The sequence below is a fragment of the Buteo buteo genome, chromosome Z, assembly GCF_964188355.1.
Source record: "Buteo buteo chromosome Z, bButBut1.hap1.1, whole genome shotgun sequence".
NCBI lineage: Eukaryota > Metazoa > Chordata > Aves > Accipitriformes > Accipitridae > Buteo > Buteo buteo.
Genome location: NC_134204.1, coordinates 54821278 through 54839707, shown reverse-complemented (window position 1 = coordinate 54839707; position 18430 = coordinate 54821278). Strand labels below are relative to the sequence as shown.

Sequence of the window (18430 nt, the reverse complement as noted above, 5' to 3'; positions counted from 1 at the left end):
GTTTGTTGTTTTCTGACAAGAGGTTGATAAATCAAGCACATTACCCAAAGCAACAGCTGGACACTAGATTAAAACAGAAAAACCCAGGAAATTTTAATTGGCTTCTTACCTCTGGATGAATTTTCCTGATGAGTGTAACTTAAAGAATTGGTTGGATTCTGGAACTTAATTGGTTGATAGTAGGACTACAGGCAGTAGCAGGCAAAATTTTACCATCAGTTTTCCTTTGAGCAATCAGACCATTATTCTGATTTCATTTGTAAACTGCTGGTCAAAATCAACCTAGTATTAACTTGAGTGGTCTTCCTTTAATTTGATATTAGCAAAGGATTAGCTAAGTTTAGGGTAATTCAGAGTCTTTATACTCAACATTTTGCTTTGTTAGTGAAAACAGGTACAAAGAGGAGGAAAAATTATCAATAGTTGCAACTTGCCATGTCTCTGTAATTGAAATATTCAGAGGTAGCTCCCTGACTTGGAATTTAAACATCCAGATAGGTTTGTTAAGTTCTGCAGCTGGATTTGACAGTTACACTGACCATTTTTTTTTTTTTTAGGACTTGCTGGAGACCTTTTAAGGTTCTAAAGGTAGTAAATAAAAGTAGCATTTGCCTTTCAAATCTTACATGACCTCACTTGCCTGAAAATAGTATGTGCCCCATGCTACTTTGTAGAGATACTGGAACTTGCTTGTACATTATGCATCAAAGTTCACAACAAAACAAAACTGGGCAAAAAAAGAGCTTCTAACAGCACTCCTCAAAAGAACATATGCAAAAATGACACTCTGAAGACCAGTGGTGCCATAACAGCTTTATTTTTTATTTAATACAAGGCAAATAGAGTGCCTTTTAATACTTCACATAACAGTTATTAGCAAATACAAATATATATACTTTTTTTTTGCTTTTAATGAAAATGTCCATTTAAGGATTTAACTTAGAAATTTCAGTTGTGAAATCTCTCTAGATTTTGCAAAGTTAACAGATATTCCAGTGCAAAAATAGATCCCATTACAGATAGCATAAAGTGCTTGGAATGAAGGACCAACTACAATTCAGGAGGGAAGGATAAGCACAAAGTGGTGGTTTAACCATGGGGAAAATACAACAACTCCTTACTGAAATACAAATATACTACAAAGAGGGATGCAACATGTCAATAGTAATAAAGTTTAAAATAAGTTAACACCTCAGTGCAGTTTCATTATCAAGAGTGGTTCATATACTGTATGTGACTCTAGAGTGATTTTTCCCCAACACACACTTAAGAGTAAATTAGTGGCTGTCTGAACTTACTCCATGACAAACCTTCATGTGAGAGTTGCATTGTGCTGTCTGTCCAGTAAAAACAAGACAGATCAGAGCTATGAAATAGTTCGGTTAATATCCATGGTTACTGTAACATTTTGTCACAGATAGACTCCATATAAGTGTGACAGTCACAGGGCAATAGGAATCAAGAATCTCATTTTGCTGGGCTAAGGAAAGAGAATTATGATGTAACTGTTGTTTGCTGCCAAATGAATCATTTACATGAGCAGTTAGAAAAAGCAAACCACAGCCCTTCCAGGACCAAATCTGAATCCTCCTAGAACTTGTTCTAGTTCTACATGCACTAGTTAGGTGCAGTGCAAAACTTAAGCCCTTCACTTCGGTGACTTATGCTGATTTGTAATAGTGATTTTTAGCAGTGGTAAGCCTTCAATACTACTTGTTTCAATGATACCATAACATATCTGCAGCCTGTTATAGAGAAGTTGTGGCTGTAGCTCAGCTGTTTAGTTAATTTTCTGCACCTGGAAGTCTGGTGTGTTCATCACCCTGTAACTCATCCCCATAGGGTGACGATGCCATAAAGGTAGTAACAAAGCATGTTTTAAGTGAGGTATACCAATCCCCATTACACTCCTTGCTCAATCCCCTTAGCAATGTATTATACAGATTAAAAAAAAAAAGTATGAAAAAGGCACTTCAGCAGAGCATGTAGTAAGCTCTTACTTTATCCCAAGGCAGGACACAGCAGGGACTGGGAACTTGTGCTAAATATTTAACTGTTTTTTAAAAATGCTGAATAGGTCAGTGTTACCAAGTATACCTGGAAATATGCAATCAACCTTCTTCAGGCTCATGCCAGCCTCTTCACTGTTTGTTGGGCTGCTATGGGCATTCACAGAAGAAAATGGTGCGTGATTAATCCATGGTGGAGTAGCATCAAGAACTAGTGCAGAACCTGGACAAGTATTTAAGGCAGAGGCATGACATACAGGAATAGCCCGGGAACTGCACTTAGGTTCAAACCACATTACTGAACCTATTTATGAATGTAAAAGCAAGACAGAGGGGCCCATAAGTATATTAATGAAAGCATACTCTCCCACGACTGTTGTACAACATGAACAAGAATTGATTGTTCTTGCTATATAATATCCCCTCTAATATTATTCTGGCTTTGTAAAACTTTAAAAATTTTGAACTATCTTGTCCTTCAAGGGGATTTTTAATGAAGCAGTTTGTCACATGTATAATAAAGGGTGTACTCTCCAGTTAGGGATCACCTAATGACTGAAACTACACTGCACAACAGAAGCAGAAACTTACACATTAATCTAACATTATACCAGTTTCCAAACAGGAACATTTTAGGTGAACAGCTTGCAGTAATTGCAGATAGCAGCTGATTGCTACAGTCTGGAACTTGGTCAGATCATGAATGTAGCTATCGCCAAATGGATAGAATGAGAGCATAACATTGCAGGCATAATGTAAAGAAATACTGTGGCTACAAAGATCAACTGAAAGCACTTTCAATCCCTAATTATGCTACCTACCTATTCAAAGTCATAAATAATACTGTTAAAAAAAAAAAATCTACATCTCATTTCTAGTTTTATCTGGCAAAGCCAGAAATGGCAACATGCTCGTGCTAAGCAGTAACTTCAGATGATGGGTACCTTTCTGGTGCAAAGCAGGGGTTAAAGAGCACATATTATGTATCTGAGTGACAAATCTCACGATTTAGCATTTGCTCGTGGCATTAGCAGCTGTACAACTACTGAGTTTGCTGCTGTGGTTCAAACCCTAGGTCTGCTTCTCACCCACTTCCTCCTACTAGGTGTTCATGCAGTTGCTGCAGTACCTCAAAGGAGCAGGAGAGTACTTAACTACACAAAAACCTAGTCAGAGTATGTTATTGGTTGTGATGCTGGTGGGACAACCCTGTGCATATGCAGGGTTCACAGTTCTGAGTATCACAATTTACTGATTGAGATATATGGATACGATGGCCTGTCTCTCTTGCCGTCCCATCTGCACAGTACTGTTTTGTGGCCCCAGATTTGTCACCAACTGACCTACATCGGTCTAGGAAAAGCAGCTAGTCCAGTAAGATTTCACAACCTAAAGCTGCAACACTGGTGGTGACTTTTGCCACTGAATGTGTTGGTGCGTTCATTGCCAGCAATGGATGTAGCACCACGAACTTCCCACTCCTGACATGCATGTTTTAAAGACTAAAACATGCATGTCTAAAATATCTATAAATAACCACTGGCCATGATTCCTCAGTGAACTGTTTTTGCAACCCTAGTGAAAATATACTGTACAGGACAAGATACAGTATGGTTGAAAGCCCACAGCATCTAGTGGGTGCTTTACCACAGCTTCAGAGTTATACTGTAATGAGCTAAGTTCAAGTCTTTCACTTGAGAACAGTACAAGACGACTCTATGAGGCACTGCCCCTATAAAGGAATTTTGCTTTCATTGCATTGAATTGCATTGCATTGAATGGTTATCAGTAGAGTGTCCAGTTTCTCTTCCTCTAGCTTCTTCTTTGGGAGTATCCTATACCAGGAAAAGGAATTTTGCATTCTGCTCATCATTTCTTTGCTGAAATTGGCTCACACACAACTTTCTTTTACCTTCTCATCTTGCAGGAAAGAATTAAGGATTGCAATGTCTACCACAGTCTGGTTTTTGTGCAGTGACAGATCCTTAGTGTGGTCGTCATCGCTTTGGTCCTTAGCAAAATTTACAAATACCTACAAGAAAAAAGACCATATCACGCATCACCCTGGATTTGCATTAATTCAGAGCATTTTATACACTGGGCTTCCTGAACTAGTTCTGGGATTCAGTACTCCGCTAAAATGCCCTTAGGTCCAGTAAACTGGTGAATTTATTCCTACCTCTGCACGAAGAAGCTTTTGGCAGACAGGCTACTAAAAACTTACTTGGTCAAGTGTGGTCTGAGAAACGGAGTAGTCTTCTATGTGGAGTCTCTTTTTGTTCTGGGAGAGAATACTGAATATTCTGGCCAGTGAGGATGGTGAAGAGGGAAGCTGGTACTGCAGCATATTCCGATGCTTTTCCTTCAGGACACTTCCAGGGAAGGCATGCCCAAAGAAATCCTCAACAGGCTTCAGGTCTGGGTTTGCCCCTGCAATTCTCACCACTATGGTGTAACCATCTCCAAACCTGTAAACAAGAGGGCCAGCACAGGAGTTAAGTGCCTTTGAAACAGAAGTCCAGCTTAAAATCCAGCATCATCTCCCATAGCCAGAATAGCAATGGGAATGCTGCATAAGGAATTAAATCTGACTATCTCCCTAAAAATGCAGGCAACTCTGTGGTGTAAGTGAAAAGAAAATAGCTACCTGTTCTTTAGATGCTGGACGCTGCCCAAACACCTGAACCGCCCATTGACCATTATCGCCATTCGAGTGCACAGGGCTTCACATTCTTCCATGCTGTAGGAAGAAGCAACTTCATTAGCACTGCAAGCAGCAGTGAAGGGCAGAGCAGCCAAGCAGAGTTTAGCTTCCAGCCCTGGTAGACGCAAAAGCCAGGGTATGATACAATTGGGCTGCTACTTGCCTGTGAGACGTGAGCACCACTGATCTTCCCTCTTTGATTACACTCAGAGCACAGTTCCACAAGAAACGACGTGCTTTGGGATCCATCCCTGTTGTTGGTTCATCCTGCAAAATATACACAAAAAACAGGTTATGCTGTATTCTACCAACAAACACTTCATCTCTGAAATGATGTGTCCATTCTGATTATGCATACTGGAAACACTGAAAATAAGCAAGTTTCACTCATTTTCCAAAGTGAGAAAATAATTTATGCTCCAAATTTTAAATTAGCAAACATGTTTTTCAGAACTGAGAACTACTGCTTATTCTGCAATTGTAACTTGTTGAAATATACAGTTCTAAAGCAAGTTAAAGTCAATTAGCTTGTTTAAACAGAGCACTAGACTACTTTCTCCCACGCTATGAACTTTAGTAATCCTAAGGTTTGTCCTTGATTTAATCTAAAGAATCCTAAAATATTTACTTCCAATTTTCATTGAATTATTAAAATCACAGGACTGGTTCTTCTGCACAGTAAGATTCACTTGTGTCCAGCAGGAAGGCTATTATTTTTTTGTAGGTAAAGAAATCTTTGCAGCAGCACTAAGGTGGTGAAGATGCTACATAGCCAGCAGTTTGGCATCATGTTTAAGAACCTTACTTCCCCACTGATTTTTCAGATATAGAAGACTGGAGGCACATTATAGCTTGCACCTACATTTAAATAGGGAATCTTTATTTCCATGTGCTCTTTGCTCACATTTAAGTGAATAATGATATATTTAAACATTAGTTGGCTGTGAAGTATCTAGTCTTCATTTGAACCCGCTTTTTCTGTTTTCCAAGGAAAATGTTAATGAGCAAAAGTTGCAGACTCACCAGGAACACCACAGGTGGCCCTCCAATGAGGGCAATGGCTGTGGAGAGCTTGCGCCTGTTCCCTCCACTGTAATTCCCAGCATATTTTTCTCCGTATTTCACAAGGCCTAGTTTCCGAATTGCCCACTCGCCAACCTACAAGAGATACCACAACACCGACTTGAATCAAGCACAGCAACATCTACACAGTGAGATTTTCCTTATGAGCTCTGGCTTTAAAAACAATTTTCAGAAGGGCCACTCATCTGAGGATCTAATGTGGCATGGATATGGGTTTTGAAACACCCTGTTTGCCTCTAGATCAGGATATATGCAATCCTGCCCCTGGGAGGCCAGAAAATCAATTGGCTGCAGCTTATTGGCCAGTGAGCATGAGTTCAACATCAGTTGAGCCTTGTTAACCACCAGGGCAGTGCTCTTAGCAGCACCAGCTTTAGCTAGCTTTCCAGTTGCTGTAGGCTTGCAGCAGGGACGTGGTCCCAGCAATCCCACTGTGGTGCATCTTAGCCCTTCAGACAGATGGGGAGGACCTGGTTTGTTATTCAGGAGTATGTATCAGTAATAACTGGTGCCAATAAACAGGCATTGTTGCCCTGGGGACTATAAAGTGTTAGCGGGAAGAGAAGGAGCTACTGCTTGTGTCATACTCAGAATTGGGTCCCTTTTTATATGGGTGTGCTGGTTTTGGCTGAGACAGAGTTGATTTTCTTCACAGTAGCTAATATGGGGCTATGTTTTGGACTTGTGCTGAAAACAGTGTTGATAATACAGGGATGTTTTTCATGATTGCTTAGCAGTGCTTACACAGAGTCAAGGCCTTATTTGTTTCTCACACCACCCCGCCAGCAAGTAGGCTGGGGGTACACAAGAAGTTGGGAGGGGACACAGCTGGGACAGCTGACCCCAACTGACCAAAGGGATATTCCATACCATATAACATCATGCTCAGCATATAAAGGTGGGGAAAGAAGAAGGACAGGGGGGAAGTTCAGAGTTACAGCATTTATCTTGCCAAGTAACCGTTACGCGTGATGGAGCCCTGCTTTCCTGAAGATGGCTGAACACCTGCCTGCCAATGGGCAATAGTGAGTGAATTCCTTGTTTTGCTTTACCTGTTAAACTGGCTTTATCTCAACCCATGAGTTTGGGGGCTTTTTTCCGATTCTCTTCCCCATCCTACTGTGGGTGGAGAGAGTGAGCAGCTGTGTGGTGCTTAGTTGCCAGTCGGGGCAACAATGGCACTGGTGGGAACACACACAAAGGAACTCACCAGCAACCTTTGAAGGAGCTTGCAGTTTTCACCCATCATCACTACTCTCAAAGAGGGACTCAAGCTACCGAGATATACCCCAGGCACCAGATCTGGCCCTATCCAAAGCACTGGGTACAGCTGTCATCTTGCTACCTACAACAGTTCCTGTTCTGCAGCACGCAGGACACATATGGTGAAAACTGCTGTTAACTCAAGGAAACAGCACTGAGAAGGGTGCTGTATGGTACTGGCACCTGTCATTAATTGCCTAAAGAGTGTTAGTGTAAGCCCATGTCTGAAAGCTGAAACAGCAGCTCTTTAATGATGCAGCATGATCAACTGGAAAGATGTTAACAGCCAGCATGAGGCTTCTATTAAGCTGTAGAGTTCTTGCTCCCTGGGACTTTGAAGAATTAATTCTTGACAGCAGGCGAGGTTCTGCATGACCTGCAGCTCCACAGCCCTTAAACTGTTAAAGGGAAGAAACCATTCAGTGGACAAGTGCATCTACTATGAGAATGCATGACCCAAAGTATCTGCCCTTCCATTTAGTATGCTTTTCTAGGCAGCTCTGAAAAACCACAGCAACTTTGGTTTGCCCTGGAAAGAAAGGGGGACAGATTTCACCATAAAGTATTTTCAGCAGCTTCACATCATGGCATTGCATGTGTTGCAGGGAAGGTGCATGCAAGCAGGAACAGTTGGTCACTGGGGTGGGTCCTATGGTGTTCCATTTACCTTGCAGACTTCTTTCTCTGGAACACCTCTCAGGAGTGCAAAGAACTCCAAGTGCTCCCGCCCTGTCAGCAGTTCATTAACAGCATCGAACTGTGGGCAGTAGCCCATGTTCTGATGGACTTCTTGGATGTTGGACAAGATGCTGTAAAAGAAAAAACCCTTTGTTAGAATTTCACAAGTACATACTGCTATTTTAGGTGCTAAAAGGAGGAAAGTGAAACAGTGGTTTTCAAATCACTGAACTAACAAAAATACAGGATCCTTGAAGTCCATCTTGGCTAAATTATTTTTTCTCTCTCCCCATATACCCCTTTTTTTTAAAAAATGACATTTAAACATGAGAAGGCAGGTATTCAGAAGTGACTACCAGACAACATCAATTTTCCTAAGCCGCTGAAGCACTTTACCAGACTTGGCAAAGGGCTGAAAGGGATGCCAGGAGTTGAAAAAGGGAAAAGTGGGGCAGAGTTTAGACTTGCTGGAAGTGGAACAAAGGCTGTGAAAGCTGGAGGAGAAAGCAGCAAAGGACCTGCTTTGACATAAAGCAGAGGAAAGATGCATGGTCTTTCACCTGTTTCCTTTGAGGAAAGCTTCTCCTCCTGTCACATCTGTATCACCAGTTAGCATCTTAAAAGTGGATGACTTGCCAGCACCATTTACTCCCAGGAGTCCAAAGCACTGGGGATACAAAAGAGCAGATGAGCACAGTGTGTTTGAGAACACGATTCAGCTGCATTATTTTCAGCACTGACAAGATGGGAAGGAACAAACTTGACCCTTAGGACAGCTGGAGGCAGTCTTCGCTGCATTTTCAGGATAAAAATTCTGGACCTTCATTTTAAGTGTAAAGCTTTAGGCTGGGAAATTGAACAAACTCTGGTGTCATCTTGCTGCAGCGCTACCACAGCATATCTGTGCCAAACCTCGGGGGGGTACCAGAGTTTGGCCTCTGGCCTCAGACACTGAGACCTCAGTATCTTCTTCAAAAGACACAGAATCAGAAACTGCTTCAACTTCCAGGCAATTCCTTTGATGTAATTTGAACATCATCTGTTTCTGATCTTACCCTACCCTTTGTTGTCTGTTGTTCTTAAATACTGTAATAGCAGCAAAGCAATGAATTTGACAGATAAGCTTACCTCTCCAGGGGGGATTCCAACACAGATCCTATCAACTGCTGGCTTTCGCTTCATTCTGTAAATCTGAAAACAGAAGGAAAAGAATGAGAAGGACAATGTCAAAGAGAACTATAATTAGAACCATAAATATTCAAAACTCCAACCATGCTCTGGTTTTGACCTCACTAAATTCCTCTGAATGAGGCTTCTGGTGAACTGCATGGTATTGTGCCAGCAAGTCTTAGGATTGCAGAACTTTTCTGTCACCTTGGTTAGCTCCTTGATTTCCAAGATGTCACTCTGTCCTCCTCCATTAATTATCCTCTGTCTCTCTCTTGTTACATCCTCATCTTCATCATTCACAGGAGGCAGCTTGGCATAGACAGGCCTGGAGAGAGCAACATGATAAAGCCTTAGCAGAAGATGACAGGGCCTCCATAGTTAATATTCTCCACACTTCATGGGGGATAACAATGAAAACTTCACCTGCCTGCAGGGGTGAAGTGGAGCAGACAACCTACCTGGGTTTGATGAAGAACCTATACTGGATGAGCACTGTGATAAGGAAGAAGACAACACCCTCTACCGCCATGGCAAAGAGGTTCCTTCCTACCAGCTCCCACGACAGAGGGGACACAAAACGATTTTCTCCTGCCAAAACGAGATGAAGAGCACAGTCACCTTTCCAGAGCAGGCTAACACTTCTTCCTGTCAAGCTCACCAAGTTGGGCTCCAGGACAACTGGAGAGCCACCAGCGGGAGGAGGGAAGGGATAGGACCACACAAGGGGCCAGTTGTGGCTGCATGCACATTTCTTACTATAGCAAAGTTGGGATTTGGGCCCAGAGAATTTAGTCTGCCAAAGAAGAGCTGATCCACCTTCCCGAAAGGTTAGTGAAGCACAAAAAGACTGTGACTCAGGCTTGGCATCTGCATCCCAGAAAAAAAATACCCAGCTTTCCAGAAGCTCATCCATTCCTTACACTTAGCCTAATGATCCTCTCCATACAGCTGGCTTTATACATCTTTGTTTAATCCCCCTAATAACTCAAAATTCTGGGGATCCATTTACCAGGCCCTCTTCAGTCCTTGTAACAATCTAAAGAGGACAGCTGTGTAGACCTGCCAGCTTTGATCAGATCCATGCTCAAAACTGTGCACTTTCAGCTCCTGAAAAGTCAGAGGAACAAAGGGTGCTCAACCGGAGCAGACTTGAACTTCCCCTGTTCAGTTCAGGCCACTGTCCCTGTGACACACAATTTCACTTACCAAACCTCTCTAATGCATCAGCCATGGCCTGGTTTTTCACCATGTCAATGAGTCCGCGCCCTAGGCAGAAGTGGGGGAAGATGAGGAAGACAGACTTCAGGATGTCATTGATGTTGTTCAGCTTCTGTTAAGACAAAATCAAGTCCCAGTGAGCCATCTGAGCAGAAAGCAGCCACCATCTGCCAAGTGTGACACATGTTGTGATTGACCCCTCCATCCCTCAACACTGCAACTCCACAAAAATTCAAGGATTAAAAATACTCTCTCAAGAGCCAGTGCCATGGCTCCTCTGGACAGTCAGCGTTGTTGCATTGCTCAAGATGTTATTAATACAAGCAAACTGCACTGAAGGAGAGATTCTTCCAAACACAGTCTAAAAGGCAGTATCTGCAAATGATAACATGCAAAAAGGCTACAGGTTGAGGAGACAGGAAAGCTGTGCTTGCATAGACTGGTTACCTCAGTGGCTGTGGGTGGCCCCTCCCTATCCCATACTGGAGGCTCTAATCCTTTTCCTTTGTTGTCTTCCAGTTGGCTTAGCCCACAGGTTGAACTGACAGCAGCCTGAGGAGAAGTTCCTGTTCTGCCAGGCACTTATGTTCAAGCATGTACATGTTTTTACTGAGTGTCCTGGTTTCAGCCGGGATGGAGTTAACTGTCTTCCTAGTAGCTGGTGCAGTGCTATGTTTTGAGTTCAGTATGTGAAGAATGTTGATAACACTGATGTTTTCAGTTGTTGCTCAGTAGTGTTTAGACTATGGTCGGGGATTTTTCAGCTTCTCATGCCCAGCCAGGGCACCTGACCCAAACTGGCCAACGGTGTATTCCATACCATGTGATGTCCCATCTAGTTCAGGAACTGGGAAGGGGTGGGGGGGCAGGGATTCGCCGCTTGGGGACTGGCTGGGTGTCGGTCGGCAGGTGGTGAGCAATTGCCCCGTGCATCATTTGTACATTCCAATCCTTTTATTACTACTGCTGTCATTTTATTAGTGTTATCATTATCATTATTAGTTTCTTCTTTTCTGTTCTATTAAACCATTCTTATCTCAACCCAGGAGTTTTACTTCTTTTCCTGATTTTCTCCCCCATCCCACTGGAGGGGGGGGGAGTGAGTGAGCGGCTGCGTGGTGCTTAGTTGCTGGCTGGGGTTAAACCACGACACTGAGCTACAACAGGCCTTGTAACAAAAGGGACCATCACCAAGTACTGCCTCCTTATGCCCACAGGTAGTGGTACAATCAACAGGTAACTCCTCCAGAGGGTCTCCTCAACCTTCTCCCACAAGAAACACCTCACAACAACGCTGGTCCAATGGGCCTGCTAAGACATCTTGTGTTGCATACAGGCTTTGGAAAATCTGAAGTGAAGTGTGTAAGTTCCCAATACAGTTAGAGAGATATCTACCACACGAGGCAAAACTGAGGACAACTAATGCTTAAGTGTTTGAAATGGCAGACAGCTTGAAAATGGCTTGAAATAGTAGACAGAAACTGCCTCTTATAAAGAACAAACAGGAAATTCCATTTGAACATAAGAAAATAATCTTTTTTTCCCCCTAAGGGTGATTGAGAAGCAGAAGAGGTTGTCCAGAGAGACTGTGGAGTCTCCATCTCTGGAAATGTTCAAAACCTGATGGCCCTGAGCAACCTGCTCTAGCTGACCCTGCTCAGAGGTTGAACTAGACAATCTCAGGAGGTCCCTTCCCACCTTAACTATTCTGTGAACATTGCTGAAGTGTGCTTTAACCCATTTCCATCAGAACCTGTATTTAAGCCGCTGCAGTAGCTAATGGGTACAGGCTAGGGGCTAGCCTTTCTGGAGAACTGGCTGCTAAAGACAACATGGCACCAACACAGAACTAGATCATAGCAGCACAACAGTGAGGAGCTTCTGGGGAAACATACGTTGTTGGTGAAGAGCTCCAGGACAAAGGTGGCCACACTACCATTGATGCCAATGAAGAGGTTCACACTGGTCAGCACAACATACGCTGTGCTGGGGATTTTGAACACGAAGGAGGCTGGATACATGAGAGGAGTGATGGACCACCTGGCAAGAGGAAAGGCAGCAACATCAGGTAAGCACCTTCCAAGTCTAAGAGCCTTCCCAGTCATCCTACTGATGAGAAAGCCCTTACCCATAGAGAAACAGAAGGAGAGCCAGCACAGGCAAGTTGGAGGAGGATACATAGGACTTCTGCTGGAAGCAGATGAAGATAATGATGACTAGCGTGGCTGGAACGATGTAGTTGCACTGAAAGGTGAAAAATACAGCTTTAGATTTGTTTCCAAATGACAAAAAAAAAAAAGAAAGGTGTCTTTCTGCTCTGAACCAACAGTTTTCAACATTCTTCAGTGTTCCCAAAGCTATTCCCAATGGGAGACTCCTAGGAGTGTCACATGTGTGAACTACAATGTAGTACACATTAATTTACATTTCTTGGTTCCTCTGGAAGTAGTCAATAGACTCTCAGAGGTTCTGGACACCACAGGTTGAAAAAACCTGCTTTGAACAGAGCAGAACAAGGGGCTACAAGTAAACATTTTGGGGCAGGTATTTAAGAGTGACATAACAAATGCTGATGACTGAGCTTATGGCTGCCCTCCCATCCTCTGTTCAGTGTTCCTTGTCCCACTTAGGTGAACCACTGCACCAAGACAGTAAACACAAAAGTCACAGGCACAGTAGTTATTCACTGAATTAATGTGGTGCCCACTGGCCCCAACTGCACTTTGCACTTCAGTGCAACAGACACACTGCAAACACAGAATGGACAACAGTTTAGCACAGTCACAAAGCCCTTACCATATCCCAGACAAAGTTGGCCAGCCAGTAGATGACAGGCTTCACACCACTGATGAACTGCAAGTGTTTGGCCTTGCTGACACGTTCCTGGATAAGGAAGACCACAAAGCTGGCAGGAACAAAGGACATGGCAAAGATCACACAGATGGAGACTAGGACATCCACAGAGGTGGTCATCCTGGACAAAAAATAGAAGAAAGCAAAGTGTTTGTATGCTGGTGCTGGCTCCTTTGAGATGAAATGAGACAGCTCATGCAGGGCAGTGCAGAAACCATTTCTCCTTCTGCTGTCCTTGTTTTGCAGGGTAAAAGATTACCACATCAGGCTGTCTTAATTGCACAATTTTTCTAAGCCATGTAACAAAGGAACATACAGAGCCTGTTGGCCTCTCAAGGACAGCACCACAACCTGGAGATTGGTTAGTAACTTCAGTACAATACACTGCTTTCTGCTTTCCTTACCACTGACAGTTTCCCACTTCATGCATTTCTTGGGGTTGTTGGGGGTTTGTCTTATTTTTTGCATTGTTTTAAAGTTCAGAGGTATCTGACTGCCATCTGCCACTGCTCTAAGATTTGAAGGATGTATCTGCAGAGAGCTTTTGAGTCCTGACTCTGATTGTGGTGGTAGTGGACTAGTCAATGCTCCAGTGCAGTAAGCCCTGTGCATTACTGTATGCCCCCCAGGTTGAGACAGTGGGCAAAATTGAACAGGATCTATCAATGGTTCCTAGTCAAATGGTGGCACCCTGGGACAAAAGAATGACCATATTCATGGCAAGCCACCTTTCTGGATATGGTTGAAAGGAATTTCCCAAGTGGCAGAAGGTCTGAAGATTACATTGGTTCTTAGAAACTGCAGCTTCTAGGGACTCAGAGACAGAGAAAGCTTGCATGGCAGTGCTGTTCAACAGCAAGTGCTCAACAGCACACGGCCACCTGCCCAGACCACAGAAAATAAGGCCAGCATATTAGAGCCTAAATGCCACAGGCCACTGAGTATCTGCCAGTGAGGTTAAAATCTCCCATGTTGCCTGTTCCTAGCAATCAGCAGCTGACGAGTCCAAACCCATCCATGTTCATATCTGGACTTACAGGGCCACTTCAGAGAGCTGTTGCTTGGTGAGGTTGAGTGGGTGATTGAAGGCAGTGATCCCATAAGCACTAGGGTTTTTGTCTTGCTGCAGGTTGGCCCGAAGGATGGCATTGTTGATCACATTCAAGAAGGAGGCAATTGCATGCCAGCCCTTGTTATTGAACCACACCTGCAAGACACCACATCAGTATCAGAAAGGCACCAGGAACATCAGCTACCCAACAGCCTCCCGAGCCCTGCAGAACATCCCTTCCTCTATTGAGGGCATGTACTTTCTTTCTACACCTTTCCAGCTAGTTTGCTCAGGGACAGAACATACACTTTGATCAATAACCACAAGAGGCTGCTAGAAGCTAGCACTGATCCAGCACTGAACCCCTTCTGGGCCTTAGACCTAGAATCCCAAGGGAGAAACAGATTTTGGAGAAACCCATACAAGAATACAAGCTGCATTTGCTCCATTAGCAAATACAGAGAGCTCTGGTCTGCACAGTTGTCCAAGGCAAACTGCTGGGACTTTGCTAATTAAAAATAACTCCAGGTTACCAGAGCTTCAAATAGCAGGCACAGCAGTGAGGACTGGCTGATTTACCTTCACATTGTTCTTTGTATCCAGGCCTTTCATAAAACTTGACAAGCTGTTGAGAAACCGATCTCCAGAACTCCCCTGCAAACAGCAAAGAAATAGTTACTTCCCCTCTGAGAGTACCTTATTCATGTCTTGGAGTCTAGCAGGGGTCACAGTATGTTTTTCACAGCTCTGAGTTTTCTTTCCATTCTGCAGCCTGTACCCACCAAGCCAGAGGTGGCAAGAAAGCTGAGAAACTGCAGTTTTCCTCCCTGCTTTCCTTTCTGCAGTCCCACTGGTAAGAGAGGTCAGCCTTAGGCTTTCTTCCTAGCAGTAACTATTAACCAGGGCTGCAGGGAACCTTCGGAGACATTGCAGCCCACAGGCAGTCTCAGAAGAAAGCAGTGGCCCAAATTATCTTCTGAGCCAAGCCAGACTCACCACAGGAGGGCTCAGCTGAAGTTTTGAAGGAGATGGCAACCACTTGTTAATTCTCTGGGACAGCCCACCCTGTCCTGCCACAGAACACTCAGAGGTGTCTAGCTTGCAACTGGTGCTGAGCAGAACCCACATCAGCAATGTGGGCTGCGTAAGCCTCAGCTGAGCATGTCCCCAAGCCTTCTGCTGCTCCCAGACACCAGCCTGGGAGACCTCAGCTCAGGCAATGGGGATAAGCTACTGGACACAGCTAACATACACATGCTCCTCATTTTATCGCTTCCAAGTCATCTCCCAAGTAACAGGACTCTGACATTAGTGCATCCTGGGTTTATGGGGGACAGCTGCTCACCTGTGCTAGCTCCAAGATTTTCTTCACCTGTTTAATGGCATCAGTGACTTCATGGCTTGGAGGAAGCATGAGGGAACTGCTGGCTCCCAAGGAAAAGCCACCATACCTGAAAATTCAGACAGAAAGTTGATGCTAAGACCTGACTACTCAGTGACCTCCAGACAATGCCACTCCTCCTCCCTCTCCAGATGTCTCCTCTTCCTGCACTATATCCAAGGCAAATGCCTCCACTCTTACATGAAGGGATGACTTTGATCTTCCTACACAGCTACTTAGCCATGATGTTTCCTACCCCTTGTTTCTGGGGTTAAATATCCATCTTATGACTGCTCAGTAAGCTGTTCCATGTAAGGAATGCAGCTATCCCCTGCTGCAAGTGCAGGCAAAGCAGGATATTTCCCTGCTTCCCTTGCTTAGAAGAATAGCACCTCCCAGGATGAAGTATCAGTAGGCTGGACCTGCAAATCTTTTCAAGTCAATACTGCTCTCCGCAGAAGGCAAGGATGCTTTCCAGTGATGTGCTCTGGGGTTGTCCCAGTATATCCTTAAACATGCTCCCTCAATTTAGCAATTAAGAGTCATATAAAACAAACTGCAAAGCAGGATGGGTCTGTACTGCTTAATACAGTGCTCAAGTGTCAGTGGACACATACAAGCTAGAGAAAAGGGAGTAACTTACCTGAACTCATTCACCCAGATCTTATTCTTTAAGCTGCAGAGACAGAAAAGGAAGCTGATATATGACACATGGAAGAAGAGGAAAGACAGACCTACCACTGCTGCAGGCACATGGCCAGGGAAAAGAGTGCAATAGTCTCTCACATCTGGCATATGTCCCACCACTCCTCTTTGGTGCAATCCCTAGGGTTGGTGCCCAGACTTTCCCTGTACTCTGCCTATAACGCTCAGGACACCCGCCTCAGAGCTGCCACAGCATCGCTAATAAAGTGGAAACACCACTTGAGCTGTGGATCAGGATGGTCTGAGGAGCTGAGTGGGTCTGGCCCACTGCTGAAGAGTTTGGGTTGCCCAGGCATATTTGCCTAATCTGTGCAGCATCCCCCATACAGCCAGCAGCATTTGGTGGGGAGGGAAGGGAAAGGGTGTGTTCAACAACTACCTTTTCCCAATGATCTGTGCGTAGGTCTTCACTAGGTAGTCCGATATATTGCGGCCTGTCAGATTCTGGAGAATGTCGGCAGTGTCTTGCTCACGCTGGTGTCACCGGGGAAAACACAGATAAACACCCATCAGAAAATGCAGATGCTGAGTCAAACAAACTGTGTGCAGTGCTGTACACAAGAATCACAGCCAGCTGCTCTACTCTCCAGGAGCATCCCTCATCACAGTACCACTGAGCCCCCTCCTACCTGTGGGGGTGGCAGCCCGCCTGCACCAGCAGGGCACACTGGCAGCATCTTCTTGATCTTCTCATTGCTGCACTCGCAAGATGGGGAAGGATTCTCCATGCTCCAGTTGCCTTTCAAGAAGATGTTCATGACTGAGTCTGGGACTGAAGCAGTGGTCCATTCCCTCTGCCCCATGGTGCAAGGAGTGTCTCTGTGTCAGGAAAGAGGCAAGGCAAATGCTGTTTTTAAAACAACTGTGATGACCTTTGCTTACAAGCCATTTAAGTAACAGACACCAGAGTCCCCAGAAGAGGCATGCTGTTTTTTCAAAGGAGCCTAACCTCACTGAGACAAACAGTTCAGAGCATCAGACCAGGCTCTGCACTTTCTACCAGATCCCAGTGCCAAAGAAGACTGAGGTGGACCAACACCGAGTAGTGCCAGACACTTCCCTCTTGTCATTCACTCTGAAGTATGCGAGTGCTTTACTTCAGTCAGTCCCAGCATGCACAGCATCCAGAGTTCAAGGAATATCTGGACAATGCTCTTTTTTAGTTGTATGGTTTAATTTTAAGTAGTCCTGCAAGGAGCTGGGAGTTGGACTTGATGATCCTTACAGGTCTCTTCCAACTCAAGATATTCTACAATTCTAAGATCATAGCAGACAGTCATTTCTTGCATGACATTTCTGCCTTTGGGGCACCAGGATACTGCTTTTCCCCAGGGCAGCACCAGTGGGCAGCATCCTCCCCATGCCCCACGGGTGGAGTAACCCAGCTCCCGTGTCTGTTCTGCAGGACACAGCTTACTTTCCACCACTGGCCAGCACATAGGACCCCTTGCCCCCCTCCCCATCATCCTGTGAACATGAGCTGCAGTTCTTCCAGGCTAGAGACACACCATCCCAGACTCTGTATACCCCTTCTCCACCCACAGCCTGGATCTTCAATGATTTGCCCAAGGCTATGCAGCAAGTCAGTGGCAGAGCTGGGAAATACCACCAATGCTGCCTGGCTCTCCACTCTTTCTGCTGGTGCTTGTGGAGGTGCTAACCTAGTTTCCTAGTGCAGCTAGAAACAGAGGATTGTGGAATGGGAATAGCTAGAGTCAACAACATACAGCAACGTGACTAGGTCCTTTTCCATGTTCAGGACGAAAGAGTAATTTGAGGTAGAGACTACTATCTCCTTTCCACCTCTGTCAGTAAGGACTTGCACTCACAGCTCACTCTCTCACCAGCTGAGGGCTGGTAACTTTCTAAAAGGTCCCGAGCAGAAAAACTGAATGTAATTGCCAATTTTTTGGCTTGAATCCTGCTCTGGCCATGCATGACTATCATTCTCTAAAGCCAGCTATATCTACTGGGTGACCAGAAGCCAGGGCTTCCTCTTCCCAATCCAGAGTCCTACTTACGGGATGGAGTGTCCCTGCATACAGCGTGTCCCAAAGCCAGGCTTATTGAGAAGGGCGTCCAAAAGCCTCTGAGTGCCTGCATCTTCTGGAGCATCATTGCTATGGGTACAGCAGAGGAACACTATCAGGTCAGTGGGATAATGGGCATACAGCAAAAGCAGCAGCAGAGCAAGGCTCAGAGTACAGTGAAAGAGCTCAGGAAAAGGATATGGGTGGAGATTTCTCTTTGAAGAATGCTTGGCCTAGGAGCACACACACACACCCTGGTCTTTGTGCACAGTGGCCTTGCCAGTA

The 18430-nt window shown here is 44.6% G+C and overlaps 1 protein-coding gene across 4 annotated transcripts in view; it reads right to left on the bottom strand.

The window, feature by feature from the left end:
- Nucleotides 1-798: 798 nt before the first annotated feature.
- ABCA1 (ATP binding cassette subfamily A member 1) overlaps nucleotides 799-18430 on the bottom strand; it is a 96056-nt gene continuing 78424 nt past the window's right edge. For all 4 annotated transcript variants that reach the window (XM_075020984.1, XM_075020988.1, XM_075020987.1 and 1 more), the window contains 21 exons: nucleotides 18137-18235; nucleotides 16745-16934; nucleotides 16495-16589; nucleotides 16054-16086; nucleotides 15375-15480; nucleotides 14609-14683; nucleotides 14016-14185; nucleotides 12922-13099; nucleotides 12254-12369; nucleotides 12021-12165; nucleotides 10114-10237; nucleotides 9366-9495; nucleotides 9112-9232; nucleotides 8866-8928; nucleotides 8298-8404; nucleotides 7727-7868; nucleotides 5737-5871; nucleotides 4877-4980; nucleotides 4657-4749; nucleotides 4234-4477; nucleotides 799-4041 (listed from right to left, as the gene is read on the bottom strand). In XM_075020984.1, coding sequence (XP_074877085.1) covers nucleotides 3901-4041; nucleotides 4234-4477; nucleotides 4657-4749; nucleotides 4877-4980; nucleotides 5737-5871; nucleotides 7727-7868; nucleotides 8298-8404; nucleotides 8866-8928; nucleotides 9112-9232; nucleotides 9366-9495; nucleotides 10114-10237; nucleotides 12021-12165; nucleotides 12254-12369; nucleotides 12922-13099; nucleotides 14016-14185; nucleotides 14609-14683; nucleotides 15375-15480; nucleotides 16054-16086; nucleotides 16495-16589; nucleotides 16745-16934; nucleotides 18137-18235 — 2611 coding nt within the window. In that variant the 3' untranslated portion in view covers nucleotides 799-3900. The remainder of the gene's footprint in view (nucleotides 4042-4233; nucleotides 4478-4656; nucleotides 4750-4876; nucleotides 4981-5736; nucleotides 5872-7726; nucleotides 7869-8297; nucleotides 8405-8865; nucleotides 8929-9111; nucleotides 9233-9365; nucleotides 9496-10113; nucleotides 10238-12020; nucleotides 12166-12253; nucleotides 12370-12921; nucleotides 13100-14015; nucleotides 14186-14608; nucleotides 14684-15374; nucleotides 15481-16053; nucleotides 16087-16494; nucleotides 16590-16744; nucleotides 16935-18136; nucleotides 18236-18430) is intronic.